Below are 19,119 nucleotides of genomic sequence, written 5' to 3'. Positions count from 1 at the left end.
CTAAAAGCATAGGGCGATTTATATATCTATGGTGCTGGTGTGAACTTGTTTTCCTCTACGGTCTGCTTCCGTGGTTCCCGCCATTTTGGTGTTGTGCCGCGGTGCGCTCAGTCGTCTGGTGTCCATCGCCGCGGGCAAGAGGGCCGCACAGGAGGGCCCCGTAAACGACGCCAGGCGCTGCACGCGTCTTCCGGCTTCTCCACCGCGCACCATCTCTCATCTCTCGGGCTGGATCTCCACACGCAACAGTTGTCATCTTAGTAGGTCGTCATAAATGCTAAAATAGGCGTTATGATTGAATTCGTTTTGTTCGTTGAGGATTAAATCCGGATCTTTATTTTTGTGGGTGTATATTTCGATCTCTTCCAAAATGTTAAGAAAACGCCCCTTATGAGCTCTATGCAGGATTTCTAAATTGTTTTCAATATTCGTGACTGAGTGCTTTGTCGCAGCCATATGCGCCCCAAAAGCTGTTTTGTTTTGGGAGTAGGTGTGCTCCCTGAATCTGGTATCGAAGTTCCTACCAGTCTGTCCTATATATTGTTTACAGCAGTCATTACATTTGATCTTATATACACCTGAATCCTGAAATTTATTCCTACTATTACATATTCTATGCCGGAGCTTCAATTTTAACGTGTTATTTGTTCGGAACCCTATTTTAACGTCGGATTTACGAAAGCATCTTTCAATTTTGTCTGCAATTCTTCCATTGTAAGTAAGAGCTACATATTTTTTCTTGTTGTTCCTCTTAACTGCTACTTGACTTCCTTCTGTTTGTTCCATTTGCCTCTTTTTTTATCTTCCTATAAATATTCATCACCTGTTTACACGTATATCCGTTCGCTACGGCCACTTGTTTTAAAATACTTAACTCCTTTTCTACTTCCTGTTGGCTTAGTGGCAATCTTAGTAGCCTGTATACCATCGAAGTAAAATACGCCCATTTGTATCGCGGTGGGTGACAGGAGCGCTCATTGATAACTAGATCTGTACACGTAGGTTTTCTGAATATGCTAAATTCATGCTTCCCATCTTTCTTTATTAGTGTTAAATCTAAGTAATCTATACGGTTGTTCTCTTCAAATTCCATGGTGAATCTAATTTTCGGGTGTTGAGAGCTCATTTTTTGTGCTAAGTTTTCGATATCATTTTTATCTCCTTTGTATAATAAAATGGAGTCGTCAACATATCTCCTGTAATATACAATTTTCTCAGCGATATTAGGATTTTCATCAAAGAATTTGTTTTCTAAGTGATTTACAAAAATGTCAGCCAGCGTTCCAGCTAAACTGTTCCCCATTGCCAGCCCGTCTTTCTGTTGATAAATTTTGCCATTGAAAGTAAAGTAATTGAACGACAAGACGTGTTCCAACATTTCCACTAGTTCAATCACTTCCCCCAGTGCCAATTTACCATGAGTGAGGAGATTGTTCTTAATGATCTCAATCGTTTCTTTTACGGGAATGTTTGTGTACAGATTGGTGATATCTAATGAAGCTAGTGACGCATTCTGAGGTATAAGTACGTCTTTAATTTGCTCGGCAAATTCGTAGCTGTTGCTAATGTTGAAAGTCCGACGATATGTATATGCCGCCTTCAATCTGTTATTTAGCTCTTTATTTAATTTATAACTTGGGCTGCTGGTGTTATTAACGATTGGGCGAATCGATTTTTCTACTTTATGGAGCTTTATTTGTGACCGTAATTCGGGAATTCGCGGATTCATTACTTTCAGTTTAAACTTTTCCTCCTCTGTGAATAGAAACACACTGTTATCTATTTGTTTCCTTATTTCTGTTTGAAATTTTTTGGTTGGATCTTTCTTGACTTCTACTATTCCGTTTTCCATAAAGAACTTTTCAGTTTTCTCTATATAGTCTGTATCGTGTATTAAAACCATAGTGCCGCCCTTATCTGCCTTTGTGACGATAGCCTTACGTGATTCTAACTTCTTATTCAAGCCCTTAAGAGTTAGTAGATCGTTTCTGTTCTTGTGAGCAGAGTGCATTTCATCTATAATCGACTTCTTTACTTTAATTGCCGTGTTTGTCTGTTCGTATCTATTCATATTTGCGATATCACATGCAATTTTCACTTCTGCAATAGTCTTTTTTATTGTATTTGAGTTAATTGCGGGATTTAGGTTATATTGCAGCCCTTTATTTAAAAGGTTCTGCTCATCCTTTGTTAATTCTATCTCAGTTAAGTTCACGACCCTCTCACAAAAAGTATGAAACTTTTTATACGCCGTTTCGTTATCAATATTAAAATCTACACCTAAGTTAAAAAGCTTCTTCTGATGTCTGTTTAGAGTTAATTCTCGCTCCCTGTCAATTCTATTTTCAATCTCTCTGCTTACGTATGTGAACTGTAATGGAGATAAAATGTCACCTAAAATCAAGTGAAGATTAAAAGCTTCTCTATTTAACTTGTCTTTCATTTTATATGCTTGACAGGGAGCTGAAAAGTTCTTTATGGGAAACGGAATAGTAGAAGTCAAGAAAGATCCAACCAAAAAATTTCAAACAGAAATAAGGAAACAAATAGATAACAGTGTGTTTCTATTCACAGAGGAGGAAAAGTTTAAACTGAAAGTAATGAATCCGCGAATCCCCGAATTACGGTCACAAATAAAGCTCCATAAAGTAGAAAAATCGATTCGCCCAATCGTTAATAACACCAGCAGCCCAAGTTATAAATTAAATAAAGAGCTAAATAACAGATTGAAGGCGGCATATACATATCGTCGGACTTTCAACATTAGCAACAGCTACGAATTTGCCGAGCAAATTAAAGACGTACTTATACCTCAGAATGCGTCACTAGCTTCATTAGATATCACCAATCTGTACACAAACATTCCCGTAAAAGAAACGATTGAGATCATTAAGAACAATCTCCTCACTCATGGTAAATTGGCACTGGGGGAAGTGATTGAACTAGTGGAAATGTTGGAACACGTCTTGTCGTTCAATTACTTTACTTTCAATGGCAAAATTTATCAACAGAAAGACGGGCTGGCAATGGGGAACAGTTTAGCTGGAACGCTGGCTGACATTTTTGTAAATCACTTAGAAAACAAATTCTTTGATGAAAATCCTAATATCGCTGAGAAAATTGTATATTACAGGAGATATGTTGACGACTCCATTTTATTATACAAAGGAGATAAAAATGATATCGAAAACTTAGCACAAAAAATGAGCTCTCAACACCCGAAAATTAGATTCACCATGGAATTTGAAGAGAACAACCGTATAGATTACTTAGATTTAACACTAATAAAGAAAGATGGGAAGCATGAATTTAGCATATTCAGAAAACCTACGTGTACAGATCTAGTTATCAATGAGCGCTCCTGTCACCCACCGCGATACAAATGGGCGTATTTTACTTCGATGGTATACAGGCTACTAAGATTGCCACTAAGCCAACAGGAAGTAGAAAAGGAGTTAAGTATTTTAAAACAAGTGGCCGTAGCGAACGGATATACGTGTAAACAGGTGATGAATATTTATAGGAAGATAAAAAAGAGGCAAATGGAACAAACAGAAGGAAGTCAAGTAGCAGTTAAGAGGAACAACAAGAAAAAATATGTAGCTCTTACTTACAATGGAAGAATTGCAGACAAAATTGAAAGATGCTTTCGTAAATCCGACGTTAAAATAGGGTTCCGAACAAATAACACGTTAAAATTGAAGCTCCGGCATAGAATATGTAATAGTAGGAATAAATTTCAGGATTCAGGTGTATATAAGATCAAATGTAATGACTGCTGTAAACAATATATAGGACAGACTGGTAGGAACTTCGATACCAGATTCAGGGAGCACACCTACTCCCAAAACAAAACAGCTTTTGGGGCGCATATGGCTGCGACAAAGCACTCAGTCACGAATATTGAAAACAATTTAGAAATCCTGCATAGAGCTCATAAGGGGCGTTTTCTTAACATTTTGGAAGAGATCGAAATATACACCCACAAAAATAAAGATCCGGATTTAATCCTCAACGAACAAAACGAATTCAATAATAACGCCTATTTTAGCATTTATGACGACCTACTAAGATGACAACTGTTGCGTGTGGAGATCCAGCCCGAGAGATGAGAGATGGTGCGCGGTGGAGAAGCCGGAAGACGCGTGCAGCGCCTGGCGTCGTTTACGGGGCCCTCCTGTGCGGCCCTCTTGCCCGCGGCGATGGACACCAGACGACTGAGCGCACCGCGGCACAACACCAAAATGGCGGGAACCACGGAAGCAGACCGTAGAGGAAAACAAGTTCACACCAGCACCATAGATATATAAATCGCCCTATGCTTTTAGATCGTATAAAAATGATAATTTTACTGCTTTTTAATCCTGACAAGTACAGATTTTAACTTTGACATCTACATATTTTAACCAAATATTTTTAATATAAAAAGATCTACTGAATACAGTATGTACAAATGGAATGTAACGAATGTACCAGACGCCACCTGTCGGTTATAGTGTTATAATTAATATAAATGACGTGCACTCTGCCAACCAATTTTATGTGACGTAGCATGTGAAAGGTGCTGGATTTGGACGGGTTACTCCTGTAACTGAAATATCAGGTACGTTCTGGTACATTTGATGTTCATTAGATAAGATGAAAAACATTTGTTTCCGTGAAATAGTAAATTATTATAATTATTTTTACAGATCTGAAGATGGTTCTGAATGAACCGAAACCGGTCATATGAATAATAAAAAATTTTTTGCAATCAAGACGGATTTTAAGTAACATTACAAAGTTAATCAGTCGGTACTTTCGCGAAACAGTCCCTCAAATACTCCTCAATGGTACCCAACTACCATACCAAAAAACAGTGAAAGACCTTGGAATAATCTTGGATGAACACCTAAACTGGGAAGAACAAACAGTCACAGCTTGCCGGAAATCGCTCTCCTCCCTACATGCAATTCAAAAATTTAGAAAAATATTTCCAACCCATGTTAAACAAAAATTAGTCCAAACACTAGTCTTGCCTAATCTTTACTACTGTGATGTAGTTCAACACGGCACAAATAGTGAAAATTCGAGATGCCTCGAGCTAGTGATGAATGCTTGCGTTAGATACGTATGCAATATACGGTTGTATGATCATATCAGTCCTTCATACTCCCAGCTAGGTTGGATACGCCCACATAAGGCACGCGATCTCCACACGATGTGCTTACTTCATCGATTTCTTAGCCACTGGTGCCCCCAATACTTATCTTCTCACATTAAACACCTATCATCATTCCACAACCGCAATACCAGATCGGATACGTCTAGCATCTTGGCTGTACCTTTACATAACACAAAATCTTTCTCCGTGTCATTCTCCATCTCAGCCATACGACTATGGAACGCGCTCCCCTGTGACCTGCGTCTTATTCAGAACCACTTAACATTCAAGAGGGAACTCAAGACTTACATATTAGGGACGGTATAGCCACCATTGTTGTGCCCCTCTCATCTTTTTCTTTCTCCTCTCCATCATAGCTTCGAATTTTACCATTCTATTTCTCTTCCTCTGACCTATCTACCTCTTATATATCTCTTTCACCCCATTCTATCGTCTTATGTCTCTGCTTGATAAGAATAACTCACAAGCTGCAAGAATATAACGAGAAAATTCCCAACTAGCAATAGGACTGACATTCATAAAACAAAAAAAATATGTTTACTTTCATATACATAGTCATTACAATTATTATTATTCTTGATTGTTATAATTATTTTTTGATTGTTGTAATTATCATTGTACTACTTATATATCTCTATTTTTTTCTGTAACATTAATGCTGTATAACATGTTATGTGTCCTTAATGTTCTGTAGAAACTGAAATTTGTTGAATCTGAGTATGCCTGGTTAGGTGTAAGAGAGGGCCTGAAGGCCCTAATCTTGCCAGGTAAAATAAATGCATAAATAAATAAATAAATAAATAAATATGTTTTTCATTATGGCATTAACAGTCATCTTAAAATTATTTAATTTTATAGCTGTTTGTACTATTTTGAACACCATTTTCTGGAGCTCTCGATTTAAAAAAATTTCTTTTCCTCCTCTTCTCCTCTTCTTTTCGATCATTTGATAAGCATCTCACTGCGGAGTAGTTCATTTTCTTGTGGCTTTTTTTCTTTTTTAAATTCTTATGCATCATTATTTCTTCCCATACTTTGATACACTCCTGGAAATGGAAAAAAGAACACATTGACACCGGTGTGTCAGAGCCACCATACTTGCTCCGGACACTGCGAGAGGGCTGTACAAGCAATGATCACACGCACGGCACAGCGGACACACCAGGAACCGCGGTGTTGGCCGTCGAATGGCGCTAGCTGCGCAGCATTTGTGCACCGCCGCCGTCAGTGTCAGCCAGTTTGCCGTGGCATACGGAGCTCCATCGCAGTCTTTAACACTGGTAGCATGCCGCGACAGCGTGGACGTGTACCGTATGTGCAGTTGACGGACTTTGAGCGAGGGCGTATAGTGGGCATGCGGGAGGCCGGGTGGACGTACCGCCGAATTGCTCAACAAGTGGGGCGTGAGGTCTCCACAGTACATCGATGTTGTCGCCAGTGGTCGGCGGAAGGTGCACGCGCCCGTCGACCAGGGACCGGACCGCAGCGACGCACGGATGCACGCCAAGACCGTAGGAACCTACGCAGTGCCGTAGGGGACCGCACCGCCACTTCCCAGCAAATTAGGGACACTGTTGCTCCTGGGGTATCGGCGAGGACCATTCGCAACCGTCTCCATGAAGCTGGGCTACGATCCCGCACACCGTTAGGCCGTCTTCCGCTCACGCCCCAACATCGTGCAGCCCGCCTCCAGTGGTGTCGCGACAGGCGTGAATGGAGGGACGAATGGAGACGTGTCTTCTTCAGCGATGAGAGTCGCTTCTGCCTTGGTGCCAATGATGGTCGTATGCGTGTTTGGCGCCGTGCAGGTGAGCGCCACAATCAGGACTGCATACGACCGAGGCACACAGGGCCAACACCCGGCATCATGGTGTAGGGGGGCGATCTCCTACACTGGCCGTACACCACTGGTGATCGTCGAGGGGACACTGAATAGTGCACGGTACATCCAAACCGTCATCGAACCCATCGTTCTACCATTCCTAGACCGGCAAGGGAATTTGCTGTTCCAACAGGACAATGCACGTCCGCATGTATCCCGTGCCACCCAACGTGCTCTAGAAGGTGTAAGTCAACTACCCTGCCCAGCAAGATCTCTGGATCTGTCCCCCATTGAGCATGTTTGGGACTGGATGAAGCGTCGTCTCACGCGGTCTGCACGTCCAGCACGAACGCTGGTTCAACTGAGGCGCCAGGTGGAAATGGCATGGCAAGCCGTTCCACAGGACTACATCCAGCATCTCTACGATCGTCTCCATGGGAGAATAGCAGCCTGCATTGCTGCGAAAGGTGGATATACACTGTACTAGTGCCGACATTGTGCATGGTCTGTTGCCTGTGTCTATGTGCCTGTGGTTCTGTCAGTGTGATCATGTGATGTATCTGACCCCAGGAATGTGTCAATAAAGTTTCCCGTTCCTGGGACAATGAATTCACGGTGTTCTTATTTCAATTTCCAGAAGTGTATCTTCTTCGTTATTGTAGCCATGTTGTTTTGATTCTGGGTGTAAATGAATTGTGAAACGTATGCCAACCTCAATTTTTGGTTTGAAAGTCACCTTGAAAATCCTTGTCTTCTGTTTTCCCTTTTCTTCCAGATCCCTCTGTACTTCTTGAGTCCAGCGTATTTTTGTTCTCTTGTTCATAAGAAACTGCATTATCTGATGTGTCAATCTAGTGTGGTATATTCTAAGGACGAGTCATTTCCCTGGCAGTGTACGAAATACTCAGTATCTTGCTACACAGTTCTCGGTTCCCTCGTATTTTATGTTGAACATGCTCTGTTCTTGGAGATCCCAACATCTTCCTGAGAATCCTTCCTTCCACAAGTTATAGCCTCGAAACCTGTCCTCTTCTTACACGAGTCAAACTTTCTTCTATGTGTAAGGCTTTCGGATCATTAACTGTCTGGCAGTGGCTTAATTATGCATTTAGCGAAATATTCTTCTTCTTTTGCTTGTTGATCGCCCGCTTTAATAGTTTCAAACTGATACCAAATTATTGTGTGTCTTAAGCCCAAAGAACCATTAAAATTGACAAACACATTAATTGCCACAAAAATGAAAAGTTGGCCCCATGGCTCTAATACACAGTGAAACCTAAAACAGCGCTTGGCTGGCACGTTATTTCCTATAAACATGAAGACACTATTTTGTTTACTATAGATTATAGCACATGATAGCGATAACTGTGGATTTAGAAAGTAGTAGAGAAAAAAATTAACAAAATACGGCATCAAATCAGCCGAAATATTGGCGTTTTCTGGGTTATTTCATTACATATTAGACTGTGTAGACATCCATTTTTTTTATGGACGCTGTTGATCATTTCGGTGGTCCTCTGAGCTCATACGCAACTTACATATTTGTTTTGTAATATTAGTCTGGCCAGTTCGATCCGAGTGATTTATCCGTTTCATATCCTACGTTTGCTAGCTATATTTGATACAGTCACGCGATCTAGCAGAGCAGCTATGGGGTCCATGGAATACCACGATATGGCTGCCAGAATAACCACCGTATGCCCGCCATGTTTCACTATTGGAAATTAAACTCGACCAGAAACTCTCACCCAACCAAATGACTTTCTTGCATTGCACCACAGCCCAGGTTTTAATGCTTCAGCACCATGCTTTCCAGTTACAGGGATTTTCATCACGGCTGAGTGGTTTTACTATTTCAGCCCTCCCTGCAATTCCCAGCTTATGGAACTCCCTTCGTGTTGTTTTGATGCTGAGAGGTTCAACCTAAGGACATCACACATATCCATGCCCGAGGCAGGATTCGAAACGCGGTTGTAGTGTCCCTTTTGCAATACTCATCATTATCGAGGTGAAACATAAATAAAAATGATTGTATGTGACTGAACTGCAAACATAGATCTATCTGCGAAAGGTAATAACACTTACTGTAAAAATATACAATATAGTTCGATAGATGCAGAAAAGACATTATTTTTATTGTCTGAGATTATAATGTGTAAGTAATTTAAAGAAGTATTATTATCTTTGTAAGAGTATAGAACACAATGTAATGCTCATTCTTCTGTCTAGTCTGTTTTGTTCTATTCGTTCAGGTGTTACCTGGAATAAGGTAAGCAAGCTATTGTGCTGCGCTAGCATTTGTTTCTGTCGTAACGTAATTGCAAATATTTAAAGGTGTAAACTGTGTCCTAGTAAGCATATATTAGTGTAAAGTGATCTTCGTGTCTTATTTCAAGAACCTACGCCACATTTATCTTATGAAAAGAATATTTAATGAAAATTATTTAGCATGTTTCCAGCTGCTGCGGAGCGGGTAACAGTGATCTCTGACTGTTAACAATTAGCCGCCATTACGCGGTACATTTAAAAATATTTTTTCACAGCACAATGTCTGATAGCCGGAGCGGAAGAAATTATGTAAAAATATTCAGTGAGATTAATTGAAGAAATCCAGTGAAATAACTTTATTAAAACTTGTTTATTTTCTGTGATAGTAATAATTTCAGATCAGTGAACTGGAGCTCAGTAATACTACGCTATTGCATTTACAGTAATTTGTAGGGAGTCTGGCGCTCGATAAAACCAGATATAATAAGTAATTGGCAACGTACGAAATTCATTATTTTGCTTATTATATCTGTTTTGTATTTTTTTGAAAGCTAAACGTAAAAACTAACTTCACTAAAAATTAGTAACAGATCACGATAAATCAAGGGACAAACAAATTTACTAGGAGAGTGTTTCCTCTAAAAATATATTAGTGACACATCATGGTTCAAATGGCTCTGAGCACTATGGGACTTAACTTATGAGGTCGTCAGTCCCCTAGAACTTAGAACTACTTAAAACTAACTAACCTAGCGACATCACAGACATCCATGCCCCAGGCAGAATTCGAAACGCGGTTCCAAACTGTAGCGCCTAGAACCGCTCGGCCACCCCGACCGGCTGTCTGCTTGCTAGACACACTAAACCTACACCTCGAGTAATGGTCTGGGGTGCGATTTCGTGTGACAGGAGGAGCACTCTCGTGGTTACCCCACGAACCCTGACAACAAAGTTGTACGTCAGTCCTGTGACTCGACTTCTTGTAGTGCCGAACAGCATTCCAGAGGGTGTTTGCCAACAGGATAACATTCGCCCACATACCACTGCTGTAATTCAATGTGCTCTACAGCGAGCCGACATGTCGTCTTCCCCTGCGCGGTCACCAGATCTAGCTCCAGTCGAGAACATATGGGATTCCATCGGGTGACAACTCTGGCGTCATTCACGAACAGCACTAACTGTCCATTTATTGACCGACCAAGTGGAACAGGCATGGAACACCATCCCACAATCTCACACCCATCACCTGTAAAACACAATGCATTCATGTTTGTATGCCTGCAGTCAACGTATTCCCGATATTTCATTGCTCAACACTGATTATTTATTGGTGTCGCGATTTTTTCCGTCAGCGAATATTACTACGATTTTTCTCAGAAGTAAGTGTCTATTCTGTGTTGCCCTATCTCTATACAGCATGACCCATTTAACACCCATTACTGAAAAGACAATTTTTTCTGTGCTTTACAACTGGCAGCGGTACGTGACCATGATGCTACCACATATAAAGCTGATCGAGAAAGTAGGTGTCACTTGCGAAAATGTCTCGCGCAACTGACTGCACGAGGACTGCACATGCGAAGTTCCATCCTTGAACTCGAGAACGAAGTAGCTTAGCTGCTTTACTGCCCTATTTTAACGTCTGAAGTCATTGTTTTCGGTGTTCGTATTTAAAACAATGAATTGACTCCCAACTCTGAAATAAGAGTCGTTATCAAGTTTTGGAATGTGAAAATGTTCGATCTTGTGAAGTTTATCTTCTGGCAAGTGAAACTTAGATAGAGAACGCGAGAAGTGAGGCCGTGGAGCGAATGTGGTTTACGGTGTTTGACGAAGGAAGGGAAAATGTCCACGCTGAGGAACGCAGCGGATGCCTGTCGTTGTTCGCCGAAGAACTGATGCTCCGCGTGGACAAAAAAGACCGTTCCAGTAGGGGGTAGCGAATTCCGATTTCTTAATGCATTTTCAAAACATGTCGCTATCTTTATTACACGTGACTGTGACTCAAAGTTTGCAGTACAAAAATTGTGTACATAATGGGTACGAAATGAAAACACAAGCCTTCGAGTTTTTGGAGTGTTATGCGACAGATGGTAATGATTTTTTCAGAAGAGTTGTCACACATGATTAGACATGGAGTTGTCATAAAACACCGAAAACGAAGCGACAGCCACGAAATGACAGCATATCGGTTCCCCGAAACCCAACAAAACAAAACCACATCTTTCTTCATGAAAAATCATGTACACTGTGTTTTGCGGCTTCCAAGGAATTTCACTAGCGAACTGGATGGAACGAGACACAACAGTCAATGCTACGGCTAACCGCGATACACTGAAAAACTTGTAACGCCGGAAATGCATATCCTCCTATTTCCATCTATTGTGCTATTATTTTCTTTCCTTGCTTTGTTACCTCAAGATATGACATTTCTGTCTCTTTGTATATTGTAATTGTTTTACTATTTGTATATTTATGCATTTATGTCGATGTATAATTGGTTTGTTTCGTAAATATTATTTGTATTTTTACGCTGGGTCTTGCCTAGGGAAAACTGCTATCGAGCGATTACGTCGATAGGTCGTGTGAAGAATCAAAGTGTGTAGGATCTTTGGTAGTGCTAGCTCTGCCGCGTGGAGCGCGGGCAGAGCAGAAGGAGTCTGGCTGGAGTAGCGAGTGGAGCAGGTGTGTTGTGTGACGCTCCCGCGAGTTGCCGCGCTTTCGGGGTTTGGCAGCATGTAATTGCGCTCGACTTGCGATGATAGTTTCTGACATGGTGTCGCGGACGGGAAACATTAACTAGCGCACATCAAGAGCCCGTTTCGTCTGGTGACCGTGTCGAGAAGAAGGCGCGCCAACATCCAGCTTCTGCAACAGCGACGGCCGACAATGAGTGACTGTCGCCACCTCCTCGATCGACGGCTTCAAACCTTCAATCAACCATCAAAGAAGACTGGAAGCAAGTAAAGTTTTAGAACTGTATGGCAGACCTCAGCTTTTCAAACTGTACCATTTTCGTAACTATAATAACAGCAACTTAGCATGAACCTTTGTTGCTCATTGTCCCAATTGCATTACCAAGCAGGGTCCCTTCCTTTTCCGAAATGAACCCGAGTGTCGTTGAAATTTAAACGCCAGCACTAAAGTAATATAGCTAATTCTATTTCACTGCTTTAATTTCAAAGTTCAGTTAGCTGGCTACAATATTCAGATTACACAAGCACAAATTAAGAGTGCGAGTTTTGTTATCGTATTTTAGCTTACCTGTGACTGCAGCTCAGCTTGGTACGTACTAAATTTTACTATTGTTAATTGTTCAGAATCATTTAATTCAAGTTCAAAGTTAAATCTCTTATTTCCAAATTGCGTAGATTCAAGTAGTTTTTTGAAATGATTGTTGAGGTAGTCCAAGACTAACCGTATTTTACTGAATTTCGATGTGCTTCAGAAAGAAAGCTCACTATTAACTTCAGTCACTAAATTAACTTTCGATTTTTCGGTTTTATTAATTCTTTTGCTAAATTAAGTCAGGGTGTAGCGAAATTTATTACTTCTGACAAACTTTCAGTTTTCACACTACACGTGTCAACCTTCAGTTGCCACGCTTCTAGTGCTAATTATATGTGTAATAACCTTTCCTTTTCAGTTACTATAGTAATTGTCCTTAGGACTGGCGACCGTGATTTCCCCCAAATCTCAAATACCTAATTACCGCTAGTTAATTGTTAACGTAATGGCTGCACATTTACTTTCTTTATTAACTTTACCCCTTTTCAAAATTAATTTCCACCAGTTTCATTAGCACATTTCCGTTCATTTAGATGTAACCCTTTCCTCCCTCTTTACCGACAGCTTAACTTCGGTGACGATTGCTTTTCCAAAACTCCCATTAGGTACACGCGGTTTCATCTTTCACTGTCATTAAGGTCGGTAAGTGAGGGGGAGGTTACAAACTTACTGCGCATGACAGCACAAAAGACATGGACTAATGACTTGTGGTATTGTGGTCGTGGATGACAACGCACGACAGCATACTTCACACGTAACGATGACGCTGCTTGATTTCTTTCGCTGGTAACCGTCCTATCATCCTTTTCACAGTCAGAACCTAGCTGCGTACGACCTTGCCTGGTAGCACTTTTGAAGTGATAATAAGATAAAGATAAACGTTCAAAACTTGTTCTTGTCGCATGCAGCCAAATTCTAGAAAGCGGGTGCGTTCCGGTTGCTGCCAAAATATGACATACACCCAAATTCACGTGGTGAATATACTGAAAAGCAGTTTAAGATGAATAGATCTTTCTGCAGTATAACAAAAATGAAAACGAGCTGCTAAACTTTTTTAAATTCCAAATGGTACTTCGATTCTAGACCAGCTTTGCATTTTCTCTTGTCATGCACTTACTTTCTCTGAAGTCGGTGCCTCATATCTTGGATTCAGTTATCTTTAATCAAGTACTATCGGAAAAGGACAGCACAAATAATCACATGGATATTGATTAAATTTAAAAGTGATGCGAAGGTCTGTAGGTGTTTGTAAATGTTCAGAATTGTTAAATTGTGTTCTTCGCAAAACGCAAAATCGTATAGTATCCTCTGACTAAAATATCAGTGAGCTATATTTGGGATCAGTCAACTATTAAAAAATAATAATTTGTAGGGATATGAAATGGAGTGGTCAGTAGGTTCAGTCGTAGGTAAAGCAAGTGGCAGATTTTAATTCATTCGCGGGGTAGTGGGAAAATGCAATGTGCCTATAAAGGATGTTGGTTTCTAACACTTGTACGACCTGTCCTAGAATATTGCTCAGATATGTAGAATCGAATGACCGAATATTTATCTGAAAGGGATCTTCACCGAGATGCTGAAGAACGTGAGGTGGAAGACGCTTGTAGTTACATGCCAGCTAGCCTGCAAAAGCCAATTTACAAAGTTTCAAATACATTATTAAGAGAGGAACTTAGGGATACACTACAAACCCCTGTAATCTTACCCTCACACACATCACCAGTAATGTTTTCAGTCTCTTCATTCGTTTCAAAAGCATCTAGAGGCGTAAGATGTACAAATAATTTTGATACTTATTTTCATTTCCTCGTTATTTTCTGCCGTTCTTCGCGTCTAGGGGTAGATTCTTTAGGCTGAAATTTTGGCTTTGTCAGTTGCATTTGACATGATAAGTGGTGAAGTAATTTCTTTTTTTATGAATTTTTTATTTTAACCCATTCTTATATATCTCCACTTCAGAATACAAATTCCCATTGTTATCGCCAAACATAAAAATACGTCCGATCCCAAAGTGTTTACAAACAAAAAAAAATATTTACAAACTTTATTGACAAAAGAAATATCTTCAACAAGCTGTATCATTATTTTGTAAATGAATCCCGAAATAAATTTAATAATTAGCATTATATTGTGCTATTGATAATACGAATTTTAAGTATGCCAGATATTTCGTAATTTCAAATATTTCTAAAAGAAGAGTACTTTTAACTGTACATACCGAGTTAATACATATCGATTGTAACACATTAATTTCTTTTTATACATTTCAGCCTAAAATGTAATACACCGTATACAAAATTATATAAAATTCATTTAGTTAAACAACTGAGATAATGTTCAGCTAAGCAAGATTCGAAAATATTCCTGGTATTGACTATTTCTATAAAAAAAAGGTAATGTTAGAGGAGGGTATCCCATACACCCCCATGTATCGCTCGCACAGGGACAACAAAGACGTAGTCAGGATAATTACAGCAGGCAGTATAAATGCAGATGCAGGTGTAGATGTAGATGAAGTAGAGTCAGAATTCTGTACAGGACTTCTTCCGTCTATCTATCACTCATTCGCCTCGCTACTTCTCCCATCTGCCTCCATTTAATTTTCTTTCCAGCAATAGTTATATCTTCCCCTGTAGTTTGTAATTTCCAACAACTGTAACGCACAGGTTTTTCACGGTTACCGCTTTTAAACCACGTGATTGGCTCCCACGCCCTCTGTAGGGACAAGCAATAAGCACTGCATAACGCTTAGCACTTCTCCACAGACTGAAGTTCGGACTGCACTCCGTGGACTACGACGATCCAGAGAGACCCAGGACGCAGAAGGCTTCGGCCAAAGTCATCGCAGACATCTACAAGAACATGGCCGTGCCGTGGGAGGATTTCGAGAACGCCGACACCACGCCACCATCTTAGTTTCAACGTATATATGCAACCAGTGGAGCACAAGTGCCGAATAAATTTTGCATTCTGAAAGACACCATGCTGTGTAGTTTTATACACCACAACCTGTACACACTCAGTCACAACGACAGGTACTAAACACTAACACTACTTCCGCTAAAGATTATTTATAATTATTTTGCAACCTACAACACTGCAGCTTGCAGTAAAATGATAAAATGCCTTAAAGCAGTTGAATATTGTGCCATGCTGGTCTTAGAAATGGATGTGTACATAATTTTCTTGATCCGCGTGCATGTGTATCTGCCATATAGGACTGAGCTAGAATCCTGACGACAAATTTTCTTTAATTTTTTGAACATTACACATGTACCATCTGGTTCCCAGTCCGTACTTAAGATCTCATGACATTTTTCACACTTCCCATGTGCAACAGCTAACCTGTATACTTCACTATGGCACTTTCGAAAGCAGACACAAGGTATTTCTGAAATGTTCATATCCTCCAAGTAGATCACGAGTGCCTCATTACATCATCCTGTCACATTTGAGCTCCAGGATTTTACTGCTAAATACTATATCTACAAGTCTGCTAAGGAGTGTGGGAGCTGTAATTCAGGAGAAGAAGTTTAATTGTCCAACTACGTCTTTACACGATGACTTAAATATGGCACAAGAGGCTGTAGTACAAGTTGCTCGAAAAGATCCACAATCTCAGTTAACCTTGTTAATTTCGAGCATCTTCGAGTATAAACCTATTCGTATATTTCTTAACGGTGTAGCATTTGAAATGTTCCAGTATAAAGTAGGAGTGGCAAGCAGAGCAATCATTTCTCCCTCACTATGCACCTTGTATGCAGACGATGTTGTGCAGCTAAATAGATGGAACGAAAGACTGTCGTTTGTAGTGGAACAACTCTCAAACAACGTTTAAATCAGGGCCTATCGCACCAATTAATTTTGAAACTTCCACCGAAACGATCAGGTAGCGTACCAAAAGAGCGACTCTGTTAAAGTAATACTAATCTACCACGAAAATTTAATATCAAGTGCTGTGTGTAGAAATTGACTGTTAATGCTGTGCGCGACACGCATTTGTTCCAATTTCTCTCTAGGGGACTGATGACCTCAGATGTTAAGTCCCATAGTGCTTAGTGCTTAGAGCCATTTGAACCATTTTTTCCCCTGTCTTTCACCATTAATTTTGAAACTTCAGCCGAAACGATCAGGCAGTGTACCTAAAGAATGACTGTGTTAAAGTAATGCCAATCTACCACGAAAATTTAACATCAAGTGCTGTGTGTAGAAATGTGACAACGAGACACAAAAGTCATATGAAATTATCCCCTCCAAAATATTTCACACATAAATTTATAAAAATGAAGCAAAAAATTTTGTGAAACCCTTTTCATAAAAATATTATTTAAATGAACACAAGTCTTTACAACGACTACCCACAACGCCGAATTATTCTCAGCAGAGTAATTCAACACCAAACGTAATGCAGCTATAAGACTAAAAAAATAATAACGCATTCACTTTTAGGTTCATATCAACTAAATTACCGTGGATTCATATGCTCCCATACATTCAACATTGATTATAATAAATTAAAACAATTCCATTTATGTAAGTGCAATTTAGAGACTGAAACTATATATTCTTATTTCACCGTGCAAGATGGTAGATGCAACGGAAAACTATTTTTTATATAATTTTTAGCCAGTCGATGCTTAAATATATGTCTGAGTTATTCGACACACTATTAATTACAGTAGCAGCAATGGTTCATTGCTTATGACCGTAATTTAGGACAGAGGAATAGATTTATGTTCGGGATAAACTATTCCGCATGGATAAAACAGAGTTAAGTGTCATTTAAAGCGCTGTAGTATCGATTATAATCTGTCTTAAGCCACTGAGACGTGAATCTACAGAACTGGTGCGGTGTAACTGAGGCACGTTACAGTAGAAGTGTGAGATCGTTGGCTTTCTGGCCAAGCGTGGAAGCATTTCCCAAACGGCCAAATTCGTAAATTGTTTGCGTCACGTTGTGGTTAAACTACACCATCCACCTAAAAATGGCGCTATCCAAACTTGGCGCGAAGACAACTTGGTGCACCACGGGCCATAAATGACACGTTACCGTAGATGTTGTTACGTAGGAAAATGTTACCAGCAATTCCACTTCATCAACGAGCAATTTCATACCTGTTTATTCGTAATACGTCTCCACGACTTCTGGTACGGGCATTTTCTCCACACGCATATAATTCTCTTGTTATTATGCATTTAAAAATACTCAACACACTGCCAAGCGTCCACTGACATTCCTTTCTAGCCGCATTCAAACTCTCGCGTTCTCGCCACGCAGTAAACAGTTATTTCAAAAGTGCTTCAATGCCCTACTAACAACTTGTAAAATAAGTGTTGTTTACTAATATTTTCCAATGGTAACGTTTCCATTACTTTACTACATTTCCATGACAAATAATTTCACATGTATACACATTAAACAACGTCTGAATATGACAATTTACAATACCACGTACTTACGTATAGAATGTGGGATAAGTTACATAAACGGTTAACAGGTGGAATCATGGACCCGCCAACTTGCGTGTACGCACAGCCGAAGTAACAGACGTAGTTGGGAGGAAAACAAAAATAACATCTACATGTATAGCCCTAGTATTACGCATTACATGCCCATGACACTGCGTATTGCGGTCACTCGCCATGCACCATCGGAGGGACCGACCACATGAAAAAATATAAGACTCAACTACAAATCCTCTGTAACTATGGAAAATGAAACCTTATGCACTTGAAACACAAGTAAACGTATTTCAAACACACTCACTTGCATACTTTGGCGCGCAAACATGACAGTAATGGGCAAATCAAAATATCTCGAACATATGTTACGTAAGTCCATGTCCTGGGACGCCCACACAAACGAAACTACTTCAGAAGCAAGAAACAGACTTAATATGCTCAGATTAATACGAGGAAAGATGGATGGAGCCAGCAACAGCACGCTACTGCACAACTACAAGGCGTTCATCCGACCAGCTCTTGAGTATACGGTGTCTGGATTGCATATAAAGCGAAAACCTAGAAATTCAGCTGAAAGGAGGATCCTGGGGGTAGCTCGGCGGCTAGTCTCAGAACTAAAAACACCACCGTCTAAAGCTATTACAAACATCAAGCGTCTATTAAATTGACGGCTCCTACTAACAGCTGAAGTCGGCTAAAACCGATAGAAACCAACAGCAAGTCGTATCTCCTACAACTTCTGTCAGACTTCGAGAATTCAGAAGAAGTACAAGTCTAGACCAATAGAAAAATGCAAATTATAAATCAAAAAGTAGTAGAAAAAGAATATTAGAATATAAGTTTAGCCTGAATGAAGTTTTAGGGAGGTTCACGTCAGTCTTGGCTGAATGCAATGGTAGACACCTAATCTCCTCCTGTCGCTATAAAGCTAGTAATAGTACCTGTGCTGGACATAAGAAGTACACTGAGAGTGTGAGTAGAGAATGTCAGTTATAAAAGTGTACGGCTTGCGTTACAGACAGTATTACTGTATCTGCTAACATCTCGGTTCGCACCTGTACGCAACGATCGACACAGGAGACGAAGTGAAATTCTGGATAGCAAAGCAAAAAGC

At 40.1% G+C, this 19,119-nt stretch overlaps 1 protein-coding gene across 3 annotated transcripts in view; it reads left to right on the top strand.

Annotated features, from left to right (window-relative positions):
• LOC126094711 (myrosinase 1-like) overlaps positions 1-19,119 on the top strand; it is a 178,201-nt gene that overhangs the window by 98,986 nt on the left and 60,096 nt on the right. Inside the window, exon 11 of one of the 3 annotated variants that reach the window (XM_049909246.1) lies at positions 15,308-15,491. The exons of the other annotated variants lie outside the window; for them this stretch is intronic. Coding sequence (XP_049765203.1) covers positions 15,308-15,458 — 151 coding nt within the window. The 3' untranslated portion in view covers positions 15,459-15,491. Of the gene's footprint in view, positions 1-15,307; positions 15,492-19,119 lie in introns of those variants that run through there. 3 annotated transcript variants of the gene reach the window in all.

Source organism: Schistocerca cancellata, chromosome 8 (assembly GCF_023864275.1).
Source record: "Schistocerca cancellata isolate TAMUIC-IGC-003103 chromosome 8, iqSchCanc2.1, whole genome shotgun sequence".
In the NCBI taxonomy this organism is placed as follows: Eukaryota; Metazoa; Arthropoda; class Insecta; order Orthoptera; family Acrididae; genus Schistocerca; species Schistocerca cancellata.
Note: the sequence above shows the minus strand (reverse complement) of the source record. Positions and strands in the feature narration are given on the sequence as shown.